The sequence below is a fragment of the Leguminivora glycinivorella genome, chromosome Z, assembly GCF_023078275.1.
Source record: "Leguminivora glycinivorella isolate SPB_JAAS2020 chromosome Z, LegGlyc_1.1, whole genome shotgun sequence".
NCBI lineage: Eukaryota > Metazoa > Arthropoda > Insecta > Lepidoptera > Tortricidae > Leguminivora > Leguminivora glycinivorella.
Genome location: NC_062998.1, coordinates 19,009,472 through 19,032,479, shown reverse-complemented (window position 1 = coordinate 19,032,479; position 23,008 = coordinate 19,009,472). Strand labels below are relative to the sequence as shown.

Below are 23,008 nucleotides of genomic sequence, written 5' to 3'. Positions count from 1 at the left end.
TTTTAAAGAAACCTAGGTATTTACTATTACTGTAGATGATCGTTAATTCATTATAAATTTAATAAGGAATCTAAATAGGTAAAAGCTTATGGCCAAGACAAAAATTATACAACTACGTACTAACAAGGAAAATGTTTAATGAAAGTCAACTGAAACTCAACAAGGCACAAAGATAATACAAAATCGTACTTTATAATATAATCATTGCATGGATAAATAAATAAACAACAAAACAAATCAAAAATGATTGCACGTCTTACTGTCGATTAGCGGCAGCGACATCTCTCCGAGCATAACGGCTATTATAATATAGCTCTTATTGTAGGGCTAACTAGCAGCCATTCGGCACAGTCTTACTTACGTGTAAATGTGATAGTAAAATGAAATACATATGATATTAGCTCAATATAATGCAAAATGTACTTTCCTAAAATTAATAATAGATCAATTGGGGATTTGACCTCAACTCCGGATCACAACAACCGATTAGCGGTCGTCACAAATCGTAAGCTAATGTCAAAGACTACCAAGGTTTAGTCTCAAACTATACAGGGTGTCCCAAGAATATGGGACATGAAGGGAAAGTACCTAAAATATCACAGATAGGATATATTGCTGAAAGAAGACTTTATTTTATTTTTAAATATATTATGTAGTGGTAAATGCTCAAATAACTATTAGTTTAAAAATAGTTTAATATAAAAACGAGTAATATTCCGACACATTCTTTAGGGTTGACTGTAGGTAGGTACTTGTTTGTTGTACTGAGTTAAAAGACAAAGTAATATCAGTTAAAATTGCACATTAGTTATTCAAGCGACCTGTGATAAACCGTTAAACTACCTACTGGTAATATTTTTCTGTTGTTTCAATGGTGACTAAAAACAATCTTACCCAAATATTTGCCAGCGTTTTGTTTATTATTCTTACCGAGGCACATCAAACAATAATGTTAGTTTCGTTTTTTTATTCCTTTAGAGAATATCCCCAGGAATCAGGTTACAATAATTAATCAGAAAGATTGTATGTTTAAAAGTAGATATCTTATAGATAATCAGCAAGTAAATGTTGCTTTTATAATTGATGCGTTCAGTAATCCAACATTCTAGCATAGGTACCTTCACATATAACGTATAACATATCTAGAATTAGGATGTACATTCAGAGTTTCGTAGTCAAACTAGGAACCCTAATTTATAATTTCAAGTTTCAGAAATTTGTCATGCATGTGTATAGAAAATACAATAGTATCCGCTACTAATGTGTTGGAGATTATATAATCCTTAATCAACTATTTACATACATCCCCTTGCATAACTGACATAATAAAAAGCTAGTGTTTTTAGTTATTAGCCACCAACCAGTGCAAAACAAATTTGTGGCAAACTATTTCATCTGGCCCGTGTTTTGAACTAGCCATTTTCCGTGAAAAACGTGATAGTACAGTCAAGACAATAAATAAATGCAACATCGCCGATGAGAGACGCGGGCGCGCGTTGCGGATTTCACTTACAACTTTACTCGCGCGGCTTGCTATGGGCGTCCATATCGCGAATAAACAGTCGCATAAAAACATACGTTCAGCGTAAGAAATTATCATTTGAAAGTTGAAAACATATCGGTAAGATACCGTTCAGTTAGCGGTAAACGTAAAAACGATTGAATCCTTTTCAATTAATGATGTCTAAATGTGAATACAAATTATAAATTAGAGACTATCAGTCTTAACAAGTTATTGACTATAATCACCGACTATAATGGACTTTCAGATGAACTTTTTAGAGATAAGTATTTAAATCAGGGACTTACATTCTAATTATAGTAGAATAATTCCTAAATTGTACTTCACAAGAGTTCATAATCTAACCAAGAGTTAGAACCTATTTATTGGCACACTATAGTTTTTATTATATTAAAATCACATTTCATATTATAGATTTTCGCTTACATGCATTATAATATATCGAAATAGTAATCAAAGCTTAAACATATATATAAACTTTATTAAAATCTAATCATTATATGAAGGACTAAAGGATGATTATCAACGGAAGTATCCATACAAGTGATGCTGTCTTGCTAGTAATGTAACCAACATGGTATTGTTATTAGTGTAACATAACATTTGTGCATAATACTGATAATATTATATTTGTGTGGTGAAGTATTCTTGAACGTTCATTTCTTAGACGAACGTTCACATATCAATTGTCAAAATATTAATAGAATTTGGAAGAGTTTATTTATTCAGTTCCCCGATTGTTTCATTAAGGTAATTCGTTCGTGATTTTCGTGAAAAACCGATTAAAATTTGTAAAAAGCTTCATTGCCGCAATCTCAGGTACTTGAGAGTGAGAAAACTGGTACTTTAAGACTAATTCGCTTGTATGGAAAAATAACAATATTTATATTATCTTATCATGTACATTAGTTTATTTTCTTGCTTAGTTACGTAAAAAAAATTAACAGTCTTTGGCTAGCATGAGTTTAGCCTCACCCTCGAACACAACCTTCTTTTCCTCTTCAACAATACAGAAGAACTTCACTTTGAGGATCTTTCTAACATCCACCAGTTCTACACTTATAGTCAGCTTCTCACCAACGAAGCATTTGTTGGGAAACTTCATGGTCTGCGAGACGAGCACGGTGCCGGGGCCTGGCAGGTGCGTGCCGATGAGCCCCGCCACCAGCCCGTTGAGCAGCGCTCCGTGCACGATGGGCCGCTTGTTGCCGTTGTTCTTGTGCAGCGGATTGTGGTCACTTGTCAGATTAGAGAATGCATCGAGATCCTTCTGAGTAAGCGTCTTTTGTATTCGAATTTTATCGCCGGCTTTGAAAGCTGTACTGCTGAACGATGTCGTGTGTATTTTACAAATTTTCTGGTAATTTTTGTTGTTTGCAACTAGAAACGGAAATCTGTTTGACAACATCTTGAGGGTTGTTATTTAACTTATTGCCATGATTCTAATTATGAGTATTGGTGAGGAACAAAGAAGCCAAATTTACAAGTCTTTTGTCATCTGATTTTGTTAAATTGTGCATGCGCTGTATTACTTCTGCAGTTTTAATATCAGCTTCTGTCTCCTTGTTGTATAAACTGATTAATATTGTTATTGTGTCAGCAACAGTTTCACTGTGTTGGCTTCCTAATCGGTCGATAATTGGTTTCAATCCAGCATTTACCAAAATGTATTCTGCATTCAGATGATCTGAAAATAAGCAAATCAACTAATCTATTAATGGATTCAGATAGGTTCACATTAATGTAGAGGGTGTAGAACCAGGCTACCAGAAAAAAAAACAGGTTCGGAACGACGGCAAAAATGAAACCTTCGCTTCTACTAGACCTCAACACACATATAAATTACATTATTAGTTTATTATGACCGGCCGGGCCTAGCGCGTAGTGATCCTGCCTGCTACGCCGCGGTCCCGGTTTCGAATCCCGGTAAGGGCATTTATTCGTGATGAGCACAGATATTAGTGAATGTGTTTAGTAAAACGCCCCACTTTGTCGGTTAACATTAAGGCGAGATTTACTTGTATCTTTATATGAATAAACTGACAAAGAGGCTTTATAGCAATCGACAAAGTGGGACGTTTTCCCGCGCACACTCACATTTGTTCCCGAGTCATGGTCGTCATGGATGTTTTCTATGTATATAAGTATTTATATATTATATATACCTCTATATGAGTCTGAGTACCTGCAATACAAGCCATCTTAAGCTTACCGTGGGAATAAGTCAATCTGGGTAAGAATGTCCTATGGTATTTATTTATTATTTTATATTGATACACATATCTTTAAAAAAAATTAAAGTTCTATCAACATCTTAATTGGCATCGCAAACTTATCAATAAATCATAATCAATACTAACATTATAAATGGGAAAGTGTGCGTGTCTGTTTGTTTGTCCGTCCTTCACGGCAAAAGAAAGAATGTCCTATAATATTTTATTTTATTTATTATATCTTTTTTTTTTTTATATTGGCTATGTGCTAGGGTGGAGCGAAAAAACACTTTTCTGGAATTAGCAAATCTAATAGTTATCAATCAATGCCCCTTAGTCTATGAAGCCTTTGTGCAAATTTTCAGCTTTTTAAATCAACATCTTCAGCCTCCGCATTAGGTTTGAAATTTTGAAAAACTCATACAAACCTGAAAATTCAACTTTCAGATAAAAAAAATTTTTCGACAGTATTATGTTCAGTATACAATATACATTATTGATACATATTATTACAAGAAATTACCAAAATTTGCGAAAATAGCGTCAAAAATCGCCAAAGTTTGCCTAGTTTCAGTACATTGGCCAAAATAGCCGCTAAAATACTGAAAATTGGCGATTTTTAACGCTATTTTCGCAACTTTTGGTAGTTTCTTGTAATAATATGTATCAATAATGTATACTGAACATAATGTTGCCGAAAAAAAATTTTTATCTGGAAGTTGAATTTTCAGGTTTGTATGAGATTTTCAAAATTTCAAACCTAATGCGGAGGCTGAAGATGTTGATTTAAAAAGCAGAAATTTTGCACATAGGTTTCATAGACTAAGGGGCATTGAATGATAACTATTAGGTTTGCTAATTCCAGAAAAGTGTTTTTTCGCTCCACCCTACTATGTGCACGACACATGCTGTTTTGTGGCTTTTCCGTGTTAAATTTGATGGAGTCAAATTAGTTTCAACGGCTGCTGCTATTTTTACAAGTATACAGTCCGCCTGATGGAAAGCGGTTACCGTAACCTATGGACGCCTGAAGGAGTGTCACATGCGCGTTGCCGACCCATTAAAAACTTGTACACTCCTTTTATGAAGAACCCCATACTGTAGTTCATCGAAAATATCTCGGCAGGGAGCTCATTCCACAACCGAGCGTCCGCGGGAGGAAATTCCTTTGAATCCGCATGGTGCGCGACCATTTAGGTTGCAAGGTGTGTGGACGAGCGCCCTGTCGATGGCGAGCGGTACGATGATGAAAAGTGGAAGTTGGCATTTTTTTTTATACTACGTCGGTGGCAAACAAGCATACGGTCCGCCTGATGGAAAGCGGTCACCGTAACCTATGAACGCATGCAACGCAAACAGTGTCACATGCGCGTTGCCACCCCATTAGAAACTTGTACATTCCCTTTTGCTGTGTTAAGTACACAGCAAAAAGGACTGTACAAGTTCCAAGGAGGGTTCGGGTTGCCGACGACTCTAAAGGACAATATACGGAACAAGTTAGTTCCGTAAGTCCTCCCGGCATCATGTCAAATAGTGCTATCATTAATATTGGACATGGCCATAAGATGACGTGTATTTGTGACAATCAGCGCCACTCTGTCACGCACGCTACCAGCATAACTTTTCGCTTAGCGACTTTGCTGTTCAATGCAGAGGGGGTCACTTTTGGGTCAGCATGGATTTACTTAATTCAAGGAAGCTAGTGTTATTTGTAGATTTGCACATAAACATACATAGGTATTTACTAAAAACATACATGCATACAGTCGAGTTCATAAATATGTGTACATTTCTTCACCTTAACTCAATGCAATAAGGTGAAAAATGTACACATATTTATGAACTCAACTGTACAAAGTAGTACAATATTTATTTTAGTACTGCTCAATCCGGTCATACCGATAGGTATATTTTTAAGTTACTCAAGTCCGTCCCAGAGAATTTTAAATTATACATAGTAAGGCACTGCTAAAGCAAATAGAGGACACTTCATACCAAATTATAGTTCGCAATAGCTGTTTACAGAAAAAAAAATACATAAGATATATTATATCAATCTGCCATGCAGTAAACATAAAGTATAAACATTTTGGTAAGGAGTAAAATAAAATGTAATGAACAAATAGCACAGTAGGTACTAAGAATATAAATGGTTTTTAAAATTCGCAGCAAATGCAATTTGCTATATCGTCACTACTTTGGAAAAATCTCGTATCTCACGCTGCTCCTCAAAGTTAAAATGCAGTAAGTCTATATGCATTCCATACATACTTACTACAATTTTCTTATCATTGACAGACGAAGATACAAGTTTTTTAAAAAGTAGTGACAATATTTTGCATTGCAAATAATTCTTCATCCATTACTGTACCAAAAAGTCTATTAATGTATTCTTTATCTTATAACTGCCATAATAGACATAAGGCTGATCTCATGGAGTTAGTTGAAATATAAAAATAGGTATCTATTCTTAATAGAATAACTTATTCCCTATTCAGAAGTTTTCGTTTTGTAATGTTCTCTAGTAATCCAATGAACACAGAAAATCTAAGGTGGCCGAGACAGTCTACTGACCCACACATTCAGGTTATGTGGCTTTGAGGGACTCGTCTCAAATCATCTGGTGTATGGTGTATGTTCTGAATATACAACTTCACTACCTTATGGACACTGACCTTATACACATATATTGTAGGGTAAACAAGTTAATGTTATTTCTAAGTAAATTTTGTAGTTACCTTATCCACAAAACCCGAAATACAGCATCTAACAGCTAGGCTGTGGGATCCCAACCACTTACATCAGTCATTAAAAATTTAATGAATTGTAGAGCCACACAGACTTATGATTGCAACTATATCAGGACACGACAAACTGCAGTACACATACCAAATACGTTTTAAGTAGATCCCTGTCACTGAAATCTCTGGATCAAAAGATAAACACAAAGCTTTTTGCAGATAGTCTTAATATTAATGACCTTGGTAAAGATGAAAGGCATAATAATAAGAGGTTCACATATTCGTTTTGATATTTACCTATGCACAAGTTGCAAATTCCTGCACAGGCGAAGTGAAGCAAAGTTATGTCAGATTCATTCTTCAAAACATACAGAAAAATATCCAGGACACCAACTCGTCGGATGTAATCATAATTCACAGGATCGTACCCAAAATTAGCCAAATTAGCTAACACTTGGCACTTCGCATCTGAAAATTATATATAAGAAAAATTATATGTGTTAAATATTGCATGTATAGAAAGAGACCATAAACGGACAGATTATTTACCATACGAATTAGAATTCAAATACTCGTCCACTAACAATGATAAAAACTCTTCTCGGTCAGTACCATTTTCGGGAGTACGTTTCCGAAGATGTTGTTTGCTTGAGAACATTGAATTAGTAAACAGCCTAGACAGGTTTCATTTTATTATTATATAAGGTATTAGAGTTTAAGAATCACGTTAAATCAATAATTAGTATATGTTGTTTGCTTGAGAACATTGAATTAGTAAACAGCCTAGACAGATTTCATTTCATTATTATATAAGCTGTATTAGAACTTTATATGTTTAAGAATCACGCTCTAAATCAATAATTAGTATATGTCATGACTAAAAAGCAGTTTGAGCGCTACACGACGCCATTTTTAGTATTTGACTTATTGATTACTCTTAATGTTACCACACGAAAAATAAAATAGCATTAGTCTGATGGTATACTCAGACGCACCCACTTTGTCAGAAAACGGAAGTATAAATATAGTCAAATTATACTACTCTTTGAAGTAGTCTTATGCTCCCCACAGACAGTCTTAAAAATTCATAATCTTAAAAAAAACTTGTATGCAAATTGACAGTTCAAACTGACACTGACAGATTGACTGACAGTTTGAACTGTCAATTTGCATACAAGTTTTTTTTAAGATTATGAATTTTTAAGACTGTCTGTGGGGAGCCTTAGGCTTCCCACAGACAGTCTTAAAAATTCATAATCTTAAAAAATCATAATCTTATAAAATAAGATTGACTGCCTTGCCACACACATTCTTAAAATTCAAATTATTCGCAATCTGTCAGATCAATCTGAATTAAATCATAATCTTAAAAAACTGTGTGTGGACAGTTGCGAAATTGTATGGGAATCCGTACACTGTGTATGGCAAGGCAGTCAATCTTATTTTATAACATTATGATTTTTTACGATTATGAAAATTAAGACTGTCTGTTGCCGGCCTTAAGACAGTCTGAAAAATTCATGCTGATTCAATTCAGTCTGAAAAATACTTGTATGCAATTTCTCAGATTAATCTGAAAATTCATAGTCTTAAAAAAAGTCGTGAAATTGTATGGAACTCCGTGCACTCGATCTGATTTTTGTAAGGCACGGCAAAGACAGTCTTAAAAATAAATAGATTATGTCATAATCTTAAAATAAGACTTGTATGCAATCTGTCAGTTCAATCTGAAAATGCTGTTCGATCTGAAAATGCTGTCAGTTTGAACTGACAGGTTGCATTAAAATCTTTTTTAAGATTATGAATTTTAGGGCCGGCAACAGACAGTCTTAAAATTCATAATCTGAAAAAATCATAAATTTACAAATATCAGATCGGGTGCACGGAGTTCCATAAAATTTCGCTACTGTCCACACACACTCTTATTTTTTAAGATTATGAATTTTCAGATTGATCTGACAGATTTCATACAAGTCTTTTTTAAGATTATGAATTATAGCCAGCTATTTTTTTCTGTAATCTAATAGCTCAAAAAAAAAAAGAAATTTGTCTATGATACTGTCAGTGTCATGTCAATGTCAAAATCTGCCTGCATTTCTGCAACGAAATGAACTAAAATATAAATTAAGAATATGTTACAGTAAGATAACCTTTAAGTTCGATTTCGTTACTTAATTTGGTTTTGTATATTTTACTCCTTAAGTAGAGGTATTTTAGAATGGGCACCTTACCTAATATTGCAGGTACATGTTAAAATATAATCTTGTCGAAATGTTTTAGAAGAGAATTTTATGTCCGGTTGGAAGTTTACAGCATGACTACTTTAAAAAATAACCTGAGCATATTATGCTTTAAAAGGTACTAGTATAATTGTTTTTCGAGTTAGTGAGTTAGTTTCTTTTTCAGGTTTAACAAACAAAAATATATTCTTAGTGGAATTTAAAGAGCCATATGCTGAAAAAACTCTTCGCGATGAAACTACAACCAACATTCGCAGCCTCATATTCAGCCCTAAAGGCGGCTACCTGGCTTACCGCACTGATAAAAGGTCTGTATTTTCAATTGTTAATAAACTTCAAATTGTATCATACATTAAGTGTAATTTGTATCATAAATTATATGTATGTTTTTTATGTGTAGTATTTTTTACACTTCCTGACATTGCTAAAAGTTATAAAGTGCTGCAACCTAAAGGTTGTCTATTGATAGGACTGCTTGTTGTTTTACATCTTCTCAAGTTGCTGTGTATATTTACTTTATGATTAAATGATTGCAGAGCTGAAATAGTGAAATGTTCAGACTGGTCTGTAGTAGGAGCGGTGGAGGGAAATATCAAGGATATGTTGTTTTCCCCTCTGGACAGCTACTTCATGGCTTGGGAAATGTTTCTCATGAATAAAGATAATCCTCAAGTAAGTAATCCTTGCTAATTAATTGATAGTAACAAAGATATGTTTTGCATGTAGCTTACAGCTGTACAGAGCAACCTAAATAGTCCGGCACTGTTGCTGAGATGGAGGTACCACTTTGGTGGGAAATTTGAGTTACTGGAAATTAGAGCCATTCTCCATAACTATATTGTTATATGTATGTAGTAAAAATACTGCACTAAAATAAAAGATTAAAGAAAACTCAACTGTTTAAATATTGTGAATAACATGGATTTCTGAAAAGTAATACTGTCACTTAAAAAACCTTTTTATTCTGAGACAGACTAAAAATAAGATGGTAAAGGATTGTGAAGAACATGTGTATCTCTATACTACATGATTGATAATTGGAGGTTTCTACTATTTATGAAATTGTTTTGATTGTAGGGAAAACCAAACTTGCATGTTTATAACATTGCAAAGAAAGCTATAGTTGCATCTTTTACACAGAAACTACAAAGTGGGTGGTAAGTGTTCTTTTTATTTATTTAATTATGTCTTTAATGAGTATTAAATAATAAGTATTAAAGAATACTCATTACATCCTATCAAACGGTGTTTCTTAATCTCAATACTCTTATTACTTTTCTTAGGGAACCAAAGTGGTCAGCAGACGAAAAGATATTTGCCATACAAGCCGGGAATCGAGTACTGATTTATGAAGATGGCAACTTCGAACGCTACAGCCACACTATTAATGCAGAGAAGCTCAACTGTTTCAGCATTGCCCCAAGCGCGGCTCCGACTTATTACTTTTCAATATTTACACTGGGTAAAACATCAAAGTTTTTTTCTCTATTTCGAATTTGACACTTTGACCTGTCAATAAATATGCTGTACAAGTAAATTTCATCGTTACTCTGAGCGATGTTGTGATACCTTTCACTTAAGAACATCACATATTCTTTGAAATAAACTCTCTCAATACAATACAATAATAAGCCAGCTCTTTCAGTTTACAAATGAGATTTATTAGTAGCACGCAAATTAGACCTCCTATTGGGAAGATATGAAGATATGTGTTAAATTATAACCTATTTTTACAGGAAAATCAGGGCAACCTTCAGTTTGGAAAGTGCTTCAATACCCAAACTTTGAATTAGAGAAGGCTTTGGTGAGCAGGACTTGTTTCCAGGCAGATAAAGCCGCGTTCTACTGGAATCGCCGCGGCACCAACATCTTCACGTTGACGCAAACTGACGTAAGTCGGCGTTGATTCTGTAGAAGTGAGCTTAGTTACACATATCCAAGAATGTCATATACATTTAAATAATACAAATTCTGCAATACTTGTGTTCATAAATCATGTTTTCAAATTAATTCGTTACATTTTAGGTGGACAAAACAGGTGGTTCGTACTACGGAAAACAGTCACTCTCATACGGTGACGTAAAGGGAAATGCGGGCAACATGGTCTTTAGTGAGTAGATATGCTTTCGTATTATAAAACACTGTAGCGCACCAATTTGTAAACTGAAGTATATTATGGTCATGTCACCAAGAAGAAAATAAGGTCAGAAATAAGCAGTTGTGCTATCGTAGGTATGTCGTGTGTGCACATTTGTCTTGTTTCGTTAGTTTTCTTGATACATTAGGGATTTGTTGGTGGCGACTTGCAGGGTGTTTTTGAGTTGTAGGTGTGTGTGTGTGTGTGTTTTTTTTTTTTTTTAGTATGTACTTTTAGGTTTAGTTTTAGGGAAATGTACAAGAAAGTAAACTAAGTATGAATATTAAAAACTTATAACACTTACAACATTGCACTTTTACCTAATTATAACCCGCAGCGCAAACGATTTTTCGATGGATGTCTAGCTCACCAGATGGCACTGTGTTTATCGACGATTTAAAAAAGTATTGGTTCGTTACGTACAGATGTAGTGCATAATAGTTTTCCGTCATATTTGCCGTGCAAGTTCAGTCAGTGTTAGTACGCCTTGTACTGGGACTGATTGAAATACATAGCATGACACGTTCGTGAGTTTGCGTGATAAACATTTGGCACTACAGGGGCATCTACACATTTCTCAAAACTGAAAGTTACAAGTTACAAGCGCAAGTCTCTTTCCAACTTGTCATATTAGACATTGACAACCACTTGTAAATTGTAACTTGTAGCTTCGAGAAATGGGCCCCTGTATGTGCCTCAACTGAACATCTAGACGCTAGTGTATATTTCCAGACAAGGAGGGTCCGATCCACGCGATCGCGTGGAACCCCGGCAACTGGAACGAGTGGCTGGCAGTGTACGGGCACGCGCCGGCCAAAGCTACGCTCTTCAACGCCAAGTGTGACCCCCTCTTCGAGTTCGGCACGGGAGCCTGGAACACCATCTATTATGCTCCTGACGGGAATCATATCCTTTTTATTTTTTTCTAATTGTTAAGTTGAATTTTCCGTATTTGCAGGCGTCTTAGTTTATTGTTTAGTGCCTAGTCAAGCGGGTAAACGTTTAAAGATATCTCCATTGTTAGTTAATAAGAGCGCATCTTAGGCCATTTTCACATTATCCGATCCGATATCGGATGTAGGAAGGATGTAAAATGTAAGATTTATGCGCTTCCAGGTCTTCATTTATGTATTTAATAGATCACTATTACTAAAAAACGATATAAAACGCAAAAATTGCGGATTTAATGCCGATGGCACTTTCCTACAACATTTTTGTCCGAGGCACCATCGAACTGCCGATATCGGCAGGACGCTTCCGACATTTTTTGGCATGCCGGAGCCCCCGCCAGTTGTCGGCCGATAATATTTGTTTGTGTGCGTATATAATGTATGTATACGTTTGTAGTAGTATGCGTGACAAAAATGGCGTCTAGCTGCTAATGATCGAAATTCAAAATAGTTGACAATTTCCATGGAAAAAAAGGTTGTAATGCATCGGTCCGAATTGCGGATACTAGTTTTTTCATCTTTTAGTAGATATAGTTGAATGTAAAATTATTTATTTTGCCTGACACTCTGAGTATTTTTTATGCTCGTTATTTTAATTTTACAATATAATATTTAGGATATAGTGCTTATAATTATTAAATATAAAACATTTTTTAAATATTTTGTGATACAAAATCATACTTCATTGATTTGGAACAAATGCGTTTTATCGGACCGACATCCGACACTATCGGAAGCGTTTATCGGGTGTAGGATGTCGGTCCGACATCCGATATCGGATCAGATAATGTGAAAACGGCCTTACGAGTAGTAAGTTTGTGCATCTGGCTAAGAGGTCCTTTTGCTAAAAAAAAAGTAAGCGCCGAGCGAAGCTGTCAGTAGTAACGATTGCGGCGCCAATGGCTCAGTCGCTTTTTGTTCAATTTGATTAACATTTTGTTCGCGCGCGAACAATTTAGCATTAAACTACACGCCCTGAAGGCTTAAGTACATAAACATTGTTAAGCTCGGGATCTAAATAACCTGCCACAGTTAACCTTCAAAATTTCACTTTTAAGACTAGTTTTCATTCAAACCCTCTATTATAAACCGGTATAACTACGATGTGAAGCTCGGGATTTGTAGCTATTCTATTGAATAAGTAGTACCTTTAACTCATTCACACATGTCCTGCTGGGTGGGTTCGGTAACATCGGCACAGGCCACGTGGAGGTGTGGGACCCGCGCGGCTTCAAGCGGCTCGGCAAGTGCGCCGCGCCCGACACCACCAGCCTGCAGTGGGACCCGCGCGGCGAGACCTTCCTCACAGCCACCACCTACCCGCGGCTCACGCAGGGCAACGGGTAAGACTGCCACACGTGTGCTGTTAGACGTGTTGTACAACATAGGGACGGTAGACTCGGTGAGCGCTTCAAGCGGCTCGGCAAGTGCGCCGCGCCCGACACCACCAGCCTGCAGTGGGACCCGCGCGGCGAGACCTTCCTCACAGCCACCACCTACCCGCGGCTCACGCAGGGCAACGGGTAAGACTGCCACACGTGTGCTGTTAGACGGGTTGTACAACATAGGGACGGGAGACTCGGTGAGCGCTTCAAGCGGCTCGGAAAGTGCGCCGCGCCCGACACCACCAGCCTGCAGTGGGACGCGCGCGGCGAGACCTTTCTCACAGCCACCACCTACCCGCGGCTCACGCAGGGCAACGGGTAAGACTGCCACACGTGTGCTGTTAGACGGGTTATACAACATAGGGACGGGAGACTCGGTGAGCGCTTCAAGCGGCTCGGAAAGTGCGCCGCGCCCGACACCACCAGCCTGCAGTGGGACGCGCGCGGCGAGACCTTTCTCACCGCCACCACCTACCCGAGGCTCACGCAGCGGGTAAGACACCACTGACTGTCGGTCACGATATTGGTCTAAGCACTTTAGGCGAGCAGCGGCTGTACATTACGAATGTTAAGTAGTTTCAGTTAATTATTGGTATAATGGGAGACAAAAATAAAAAACCCAATTTTTTTGCACTGTTAAATTCAAAATATAACGTGTATATTTCAGGTACAAGATCTGGCACTACACCGGCGTGCTAATGCACCAGCGCGCATGCGTAGAGAAAGAGAACCTGCTGTCCATCGGCTGGCAGCCGGGCTCATACCCGAAGAGCGAGCTGTCCCGCACGGCGCCGCGCGGCATCGCCGCCGCCGCGCCCGCGCCCGCCGCCGCCTACCGCCCGCCCGGCGCGCGCAACAGGCCCTCCACATTCACGCTGCACGAGCATGAGAAGCCACATCGCCCTGGGGAAGATGTTAACGGTAAACACTATATTGTATTTTCTTTTCGTTCACAACTCACAATGAAAATAGTAAGGTCTAACGGAGACTATGGACGGCCGGCCGAAACTATTCGGCCGAGACTTCATACAACTTACACTCAGTTCAGCCTTACTTGTCCAGTCATGTAAACAAACACTGCTGGAAAACATTATCTCAATTTTCTCTGGAATTACACATTAACCATCACTTAAAATGTTATTATACACTTAAATAAACTCACAAAGTATTGAAATCAATCAAAAAACCACTGAATCATATCATTTCTAAAACGATTTTCATCAATAATTGTAATTACCAACGGATGACATAAAAAAAACTCCTGACATTACGAAGTCTAGATTGTCCATGTTGCGATGACAACTTATCGTTGTAAATGATCGATATTAACGTTTGAGTTTGTATAGCTTGGAAAACATGCGTTGATATTAACTACAATAGTGTAGGTATCAGATTTTTAACCGACTTCTTTACCTAGAAGGAGGAGGTTCTGTATTCAGTTTCGTATTTATGTTTTATGTACTTATGTTCACCGATGACTCCGAGAGCCATGATCCGATTTTAATCATGTTTCTGAAGAAAGCGAAAGTGAGACAAGCTTTTTTCACAGGATTATTGCAAATGTGACGAAAAATAAATTTTGGTTTTAACATCGATATTGTGTGACGTAAAATTGAAAATCCTCTGATAACGTCAGCAGCGAAATTATCGTTAATACATAATTTTACCGACACTTCCAATCACTAGTAATTGTCTTTGACCATATTTGACGTTTCGTTTGTTTACTATATTGGACAAGTAAGGTTGAACTGACTTTAGTTATAAATTGAATTTATCTAGCCATAAAAATACTTATTATAGCGGAATACGTGTACCTACGACATAATTATTATTTTCATATGTAGGTTGTTACTTCATAACAACAAATTAATTATGTAGTTATTTTTTAATATGCATAAAATTAAAATTATTTCTGCTTGGTTCTTTATGTATGACATAAACCCATCCCCATGTCAAATTTTAGTCAAATATGAACCGAGAACCATTATATGCATTTCGAACGGACCTTTGTTTTGTTTACCAGTACTGGGGCCTGTAGCTATTTATGTGTAAATGTAGGCGATTCACTAATGTTCTTAAAAAATCTTATGTAGTACAATCCCGATATTCCGAACTCTTTGCTCGTTCGAAACGACAGCTTGTATTACTTACGTGTATGTTACTTGCGATATTAATTGCGAGATATGTTTCCATGATAATCAGTATAATCACAAAAACGGATGTACGTACGTAGCATATCTACACAAAGAATGTAATATAACACTTTAAATTCTCGCTCGGTGAGTTGCACCGTTAATCATTTAATAGTTACTCACCTAATAATATAACAGTGAAACTTGCATTAGCACAAGTTGTAAAAATTACTAAAATTAGTCGTAAACGTAACTAACCAACGTTTACGATTACAGTTAGTGCCAATTTAGGAAAAGTTTGAGGAGTTCTAATTTGTGGGAGACCATTTTCTACCTATCATGTATAAAAGTTTTTCTCAAACATGCAATGAAAAATTGTCTTTACGTTCCTTAAAATGGGCTGGGAAGTATCGCTTTTTGGGCGCAACAATTCGAGAGGACTGTAAAGGGATTTCATATTATTTTTTAGGCCTAGGCCTGCAAAGTAACTTTTTTAAGTAAGCTGTCAGTACTGTCATGTCACTTTTTTTTAATTTTTGTGTGACCTGGATACTTATACCCACTTGGCCGGGAATCCTCATTTTCCCGGCCTCTGATGTAATGTACTATTGTGCTTACTCGAAAATGTTCTTATATGACCACAGCGGCTCCATCGAAGCAAGCTCTAAAACAGAAGCAGAAGCGCGAAGCCCGCAAAGTGCGTAACGCGGAAGAGAAGGCGTCCAGCGAAGCACCGCCGCCCGCCGAGGGCGTCGCGTCCGCACGCCCGGCCTTCGTCTCCACCGGCGACCCGGAGAAGGACAAGAAAATTAAGAATATTAATAAGGTTGGTTTTACTACTCATTCTTCAAGCAGATTCCGTAGTAGCAGTTTGCATTTTAAATAACTTTTGAACGTTCTTAATATTAGCCGCTACTGGATTAGAAGTTTGCTCAGTTCCTGATACTTTTAGGTTTTCTTTAGTCCTGTCTGTTTTATGTGTCTAAATTATGAATGTATCTTATCGTAACATGTTCTTAAAGGGCTCAATGAGTCAGTTCGCCAGAAGGTAGGGACCTGTCAGTTAGAAGTAAAAACATAAAGTGCCAAATAACTGTCATATCGTAGCTCTCCGGCAAAGTGATAGTCAGCGGGTCGCGTCAGGGCTAAAACATATGTCATTGTACATCTACTAGATTTATTTCGGAAATAATCGTCCCTTGTGCAATATTTCAGAAACTGAGTGACATTGAGAAGCTGAAGCAACAGAAAGCCGCAGGCAAACCTCTCGAGATCAACCAGAAGGCCAAGATAGAGACCGAGGCAGCGTTGCTCAAGGAGTTGGCTCAGCTCCGGTTATGATCGCGCGGCGCCTGCCCCCGTTAGTACCCACTTCTGGGCGAATCTACTTTTTGACCGACATTTTTGCTCTCTCTGGCATTACTCAAAATGTCTTTCGAGTTACCAAGAAATCGAACTTCTAATGAACAAAGATTCAGTTTATTGGATCTAACTAATTTTCAGGGGTTTTAAATTCATTATTTCAGCGTGTAATTTTACAATGTTAAGAATGTGCGGACAGATTTGAGTTGGTCAAAAAATTGATTCGCCCTTCTACTTCTACTCTCCGTATGCTTCCAGATACTAAGTACAACTAATATCGAAACGCCGTAGTGCTCGTGCGTTGCGTTTACTGATAGCGACGTGTCTCTTGCTAGTCGCTCGTTAATATTTATTGCTGTTTGTTGCGATCCCGTTGTTAAACAACTTTATTTGACGTATTTTTGTTGACATATGTATTGTTTACGTTTTCATGTTTTTATCATTAAAATTAAACTCCTTAAGTATTTGTAAAATCTAACGCCTAAATCAGACAATTTATAGAAATATTTAATCGTGTCGCCAATATGAACTTATGAAGATCTGTGTCTTACATCACGAACAATCAAGAATGCCTCCTGTCTGCCTGACTTCCTCTTCGAAAGTGTTAAAAATGCTCTTCTGATGTCCTACGACTAGCCACAATCTTTCTTTCAAACTTGTTAACATAGATACTTCAAATTAATCTTTTACTTCTGAATGTTTGGTTCAATATTACTGCTGCTGTTACACTGTTTACATATTATTGTTAGTATACATACTAAATATGATATTTAAATATATGATGAATATTTACATTGAAAGGGAATAAATATATATTTATTGTAGTTACTTGTATGTGATGTAATGTCTTTAACGACCTAAACTAGAACAGATATCCTTGAAAGCTATATGAATAGTTAAACGTGTACCTATAATACCTAAATATTATTCTTAAATAGAATATAATTATCATTAATAACAATCTAATCAGTAGTACAACTACAAACACAGGTACACACAACTGCAAAAATGCTTTGTAAAATTGTAACGGAATTCATTCATAAGGTGTGTATGCACTTTCGCAGTTCACTCTACATTCGATGTCTTGCTATAATCATATGCACAGAACTAAATCAATCTTGATTTAGTTCTGTGATCATATGGCAGTATGCTGAGAAATGAACACTGTTAAAATAAAAATACGAAGTAGTCGTATATTTATAATTATAGTATGACTAATATAAGTTACTTATTTTATTTAATCAGCTTTTTTTACCGTTTTCTTTTGTGCAAAAATCCCTATGTGATTTGGGGTCCACGCATGATCGCGGCAAGATTCTATACACAATGAGGAGGCACACTCAAATTATGTTATGACAGGTGGCGCCACCCTATTAGTCCATTGCACAGATAAAAAATTTCATACGTGACAGCGAGAAGATGATATTTTCTTTCTCTCTCTCACATACGAATGACAGTGACATGCCTAGGCACGTGCACAGGCGCCGCCTGACGGAATAAAATGTCAGTGTGCCTCATTGTTTGCTATGAAGAAAAAACAAATGTAAAGTAAAATAAAAACAATAGATGTTTTCTTTTTCTGTGGTATTCTGTCATGGACATGCAACATCAGTGTTTAACAAGGTCGTTGCATGAAATCTGGCACGAATGGAATAAACAAACTTTGATTGCATTATTGACATCTGTATCGCCATGCAATCGTAACTATATCCGCCATTTTATGGGATAATCTGTCACACATATCCATACCAATATTATAAATGGGAAAGTCTGAGTCTGTTTGTTTGTCTGTCTTTCACGGTCGTCACTCGAATTGACGTGATTTTTTAAGTGGAGATAGTTGAACGGATGGAGAGTGACATAGGCTACTATTTGTCTCTTTCTCCACTTCCCTAAAACGGGGAGTGGAAGTTAGTATGAAGCATTTTCGAATTCAACGCGAGCGAAGCCGCGAGCAGTCGTATATACATTTTCATTCGATCATTCGTTCCATTCGTGCTAGCTCTTGTGAATAGACCTGTAGTATTTATTGACAAAATAAATAGGTAACATTTTTCATTATGATTTGCATCACCTATTATTGAAGTGCAATACGTGCCTTACGATGTTGTTTAAAAATATGTGGTTGTATAAGAATTATGATTTGTTGATTAAACTATAAATCGTTTGGCGACATCGTTTAATGAAATTTCATAATAATGCTGTTTATTGGGTTATCACAAATGACCTACAATATTGAAGTTATGGGCAATGAGAACAATCACGTTGTTTGGGAATTACGCACGAGAAAACGTCAGGACCTACAGCGAACTAAGTTCGATGTGTTGCATTGCCAGTTCCTCTGTTTGCTACTCGTTCTAAAACTATCAGTAAAACTGCTTGTCGCCATACTAACCTTCTACATGAATCCCAAGACATGTGGCGTCCCACACCTAAAAGAAGCCTATGCCTCCATAGATTGCATAAGAATATTATGAACCCTTCTCTATGGAGCCTATGGAAAGTCACATACATATTACAAATCACTCAAGAAATTTCTGCAATCTTTCTTGTTTCTTTTTAGTAATTTAAGGATATTTCTGTTTGCATTTATTTACCTTGTTTAATTATGTTACTGATGTCCGGATCAACTTTTTTGGGTTGTTATGTTATTCTGTCTGTGTAAATATTTGGTAATTTTAATTCATAAGACGGGGATATCGAAAAATGACCCAGGCGATTGTACGTAACCATGACAACTAGCAGCTATGAAAAAGTTGATTCGCCGAGACATTTAGGGCGGTGTCAGTATAATGTTATAGCGCGCGTAGATCAAATGTATGGAAAGTAACGCGCGTAAACATAGCTAATCTGTAACACCCGTAAGTAATTGACACAGTGTATTTTCTTCAACAAAAGCTTCGGCACCATTACTTATTAAGTTCTTCTTATTTGAATAACTTGCGCTCATACTCAATTTAATTAGTTGTTTTGATGTGTAGGATTCTTGTGATGCAACGTTTCAAGTCAGCATCATCACTATCATCAGCCATAGTTCTGAAAACGTTATCGAATGGTTTCGAAGCTAAATTGCATTACGACGTTGTAGAGTCAAGGACTTTTATTGGGCTGTTTGGGGTTATTTGGTAATACTCAGATTTTACACATGTATAACTTTATAAATCGTACAATAACAATAGTGCCAAGGTTTGGTAGACCATCTAATAAACCTGAAATTCTCCGAAATCCTGGACACCAGTTCGACGCTTATTTAATATTGATAATTAAATCTAGTACCGTATGCTGTATAGTATTAGCTTCCTATTGGGTGGTACCTATATAATTTGAAATATTTACGCAAATCTCTTAAAACATATAGGTACCTACTATACTAAAAAGCGTTGCGTTATTTGGTAAAAGTGTTGATTGTCTTCCTTACCTTTTCATGTATCGTTCAAATTTACTCAAGAACAACCGCAAGCAAACTCGCGGACCTTATAAAATGTATCCAAATTGGGCCATTCGCAAGAGCTACAATGGATAGACACAGACTGGCCGACCTTGGGCCCATTTCTCGAAGCTACAAGTTACAATTTACAAGTGGTTGTCAATGTCTAATATGACAAGTTGGAAAGAGATTCCACTTGTAACTTTCAGATTTGAGAAATGGGCCCCTTGTCGTCAAACCTGTAACTTCTATCCTTTTGCGTAGGGGTTATAAATAAGTTATAAATAACTGAGTGAGAGTAAGTGTAACTTACAAATAAGTTATAAATAACTGAAACCCTAAAAGTTTAACAATGAAAGTTCGTGGCCGTGCTAACGTCATATTCTGTATACTTTTTTATACTGTTGTGAATTTAATTACCAATGTAGGTAATCAAGTTTTAAACGCGTTATTTAATAAATGATTTTACTTCGAAGTAAATTGTTTTATTGCATCCCCAGAATTTTAGAAGTCTTTTTTTTAGGTAGGCAAGTATTATTATATTATACCCTACTAGCTTTTACCCGTGGCTTCGCTCGCAAATTGCGGAATGATCCATACGAACTTTCATCTCCCATTTTAGGGAAGTGGGGGGGTTATAAAGAGGCCAAAAGTAGCCTATGTCACTCTTTATCCCTTAAACTATCTCTATTTAAAAATCACGTCAATTCGTCGCTCCGTTTTGCCGTGAAAGACGGACAAACAAACAGACACACACACTTTCCCATTTATAATATTAGTATGGATACTTATCTATTTACCTATATCCAGGAAGTTTGCGTACCTACTGATTAAATCGAGAAGATAGTTTTAGCCATGCCAAGATAAATTAGCAGCGATTGTGAAAGCCCCATCGCCCCAAACATTTTCACGTCATCTTTTTGGAAAGGGGCCTTTTCTTCCCTGTTAGGGGGATCTAAGTGGTACTTTTTTGTTCAAGGACAAGAACTTTATGTTGTCAGTATAAAATGGGTGAATCAACTTTTTAGGGTTCCGTAGTCAACTAGGAACCCTTATAGTTTCGCCATGTCTGTCTGTCCGTCCGTCCGTCCGTCCGTCCGTCCGTCCGTCCGTCCGCGGATAATCTCAGTAACCGTAAGCACTAGAAAGCTAAAATTTGGTACCAATATGTATATCAATCACGCCAACAAAGTGCAAAAATAAAAAATGGGAAAAAATGTTTTATTAGGGTACCCCCCCTACATGCAAAGTGGGGGCTGATATTTTTTTTCATTCCAACCCCAACGTGTGATATATTGTTGGATAGGTATTTAAAAATGAATAAGGGTTTACTAAAATCATTTTTTGATAATATTAATAGTTTCGGAAATAATCGCTCTTAAAGGAAAAAAAGTGCGTCCCCCCCCCTCTAACTTTTGAACCATATGTTTAAAAAATACGAAAAAAATCACCAAAGTAGAACTTTGTAAAGACTTTCTAGGAAAATTGTTTTGAACTTGATAGGTTCAGTAGTTTTTGAGAAAAATACGAAAAACTACGGAACCCTACACTGAGCGTGGCCCGACACGCCCTTGGCCGGTTTTTCTTGTCTGTTATTGCTATGGTTACGATCCCCTGCAAAAATGCATTTTTATGGTGTTAACAAGGCGTTTCCTTAATTTGCCACCAACAAACATGGACTACCTACATGCATGCTTGCATAATTTCAGTAGCATAATTTAGCATAAAGCCAGCGTGACTCAGGGGATCGTAACCATGGCAATAGCCTAATAATAATAGTCTGTGGTCAAGAGTAAGCCCATTTATAATAATAAAAAAAAAATAGCAGGCAAGAAAAAGTTGATTCACCCAAATATATTAACGCACTGGAAAGAGTTTGCACTTAAATTATCGACTATAGTGCGTGCTTATAGTATGAATTTTCTGAGATGAGCTTTTCGGTTTTGCCCTAATCTGTTAAAGAAAGGCCTTTGTTTCTTATTATTCGCCGCGGTTAGCTCCCGTTTCCACAGCACGTGCCAAAGTCTCAGTGTAGTTAAAAAGCAACTATCATGATAGCAATAAGGTTCAAATTTATTAAACAGTTTGCAGTGTGCAGGTAACTTTTTTTGAAGATGACAAAACGTGTTATCTCCGAAAGGGCTTTTTATGGACTTTTTATGCACGGGAAGCATGGTCGCGCGATAGACGATAAAATATCAGGCCGTCCCTATCGCACTTACAAATAGTGCGATAGGGACGGCCTGCTATTTTATCGTCTATTGCGCGACCATGCTTCCCGTGCTGTGCACAAGCGATTTTTCTTATTAGGTAGTATTTTTGCTCGTATGTGTACGATGCGCGAACTTGCCCCCACCACCGCACCCAATGGTCTAAAGTTTACCGCGCCCTGTACAATCCCATCACGGAAACCATTCGGTATTCCGGACCTTTGGGATGCATTCGCGGAGCCGAAGCCAATACGTAGAGGCCCTTCTACAATATCGTATTATTTTTACGTCATCGCAACGCTCAGGTTTTAAAATACGTATATAAATCAAAGAATATAATATTGTTTGGTGTAAGTAGTAAAATTAATAAACTTATGTAGTGTTAATTAATTTAAATTTAGAATCCTTATCTCCATAAACATAAATGGGTGTGACATACAATTTATTGATTCGCATTTTATGTTATTGGCAGGGTGCAAAGCGGATGGAGGGGGTAGCTAAAACGATCACAGCGCTCACTACGGCCAAAATTGACATCTTAGTCGCTGACTTACGCTGTCAAATCCATATTGCTGTAAACATTTACATAGCGTTTTTGAGATAAATTTAATATGGGCCTAGTAAAATTTATTATGGTGAATTGTAATAACTCCAAGAAAAATATCGACTAAATTTTAGCTATTTCCAAG

At 36.9% G+C, this 23,008-nt stretch overlaps 2 protein-coding genes across 3 annotated transcripts; one reads left to right on the top strand and one right to left on the bottom strand.

Annotated features, from left to right (window-relative positions):
- Positions 1-646: 646 nt before the first annotated feature.
- Positions 647-7,169, bottom strand: LOC125241541. The gene is given in 4 exon segments (XM_048150071.1): positions 647-2,954; positions 2,956-3,209; positions 6,774-6,944; positions 7,026-7,169. Coding segments are annotated over 4 exon segments (1,026 nt in total). The 5' UTR covers positions 7,135-7,169; the 3' UTR covers positions 647-2,462.
- A 1,408-nt stretch (positions 7,170-8,577) lies between these two features.
- Positions 8,578-20,584, top strand: LOC125241167 (eukaryotic translation initiation factor 2A). 2 transcript variants are annotated; one of them, XM_048149512.1, is made up of 13 exons: positions 8,578-8,719; positions 8,883-9,024; positions 9,253-9,388; positions 9,794-9,873; positions 10,000-10,178; positions 10,453-10,607; positions 10,742-10,826; positions 11,586-11,759; positions 12,969-13,050; positions 13,231-13,326; positions 13,856-14,109; positions 15,965-16,146; positions 16,536-20,584. In XM_048149512.1, the coding sequence occupies exons 1-13, from the start codon at positions 8,695-8,697 to the stop codon at positions 16,659-16,661; spliced, it is 1,716 nt and encodes a 571-aa protein (XP_048005469.1). In that variant the 5' UTR covers positions 8,578-8,694; the 3' UTR covers positions 16,662-20,584. The 2 variants fall into 2 exon arrangements, with proteins under 2 accessions (XP_048005469.1, XP_048005470.1); XM_048149513.1 differs by lacking the exon at positions 13,231-13,326 and having other exon boundaries at positions 12,969-13,146.
- The last annotated feature ends 2,424 nt before the right edge of the window (positions 20,585-23,008 follow it).

Bases quoted from the DNA above. Each gene is read 5' to 3' on its own strand.
- LOC125241167 (XM_048149512.1), top strand. From the start codon at position 8,695: ATGGGCACCTTACCTAATATTGCAG. The intron at 10,608-10,741 runs GTAAGTCGGCGT...GTTACATTTTAG, and splicing joins TCACGTTGACGCAAACTGAC to GTGGACAAAACAGGTGGTTC. The intron at 16,147-16,535 runs GTTGGTTTTACT...GCAATATTTCAG, and splicing joins AAATTAAGAATATTAATAAG to AAACTGAGTGACATTGAGAA.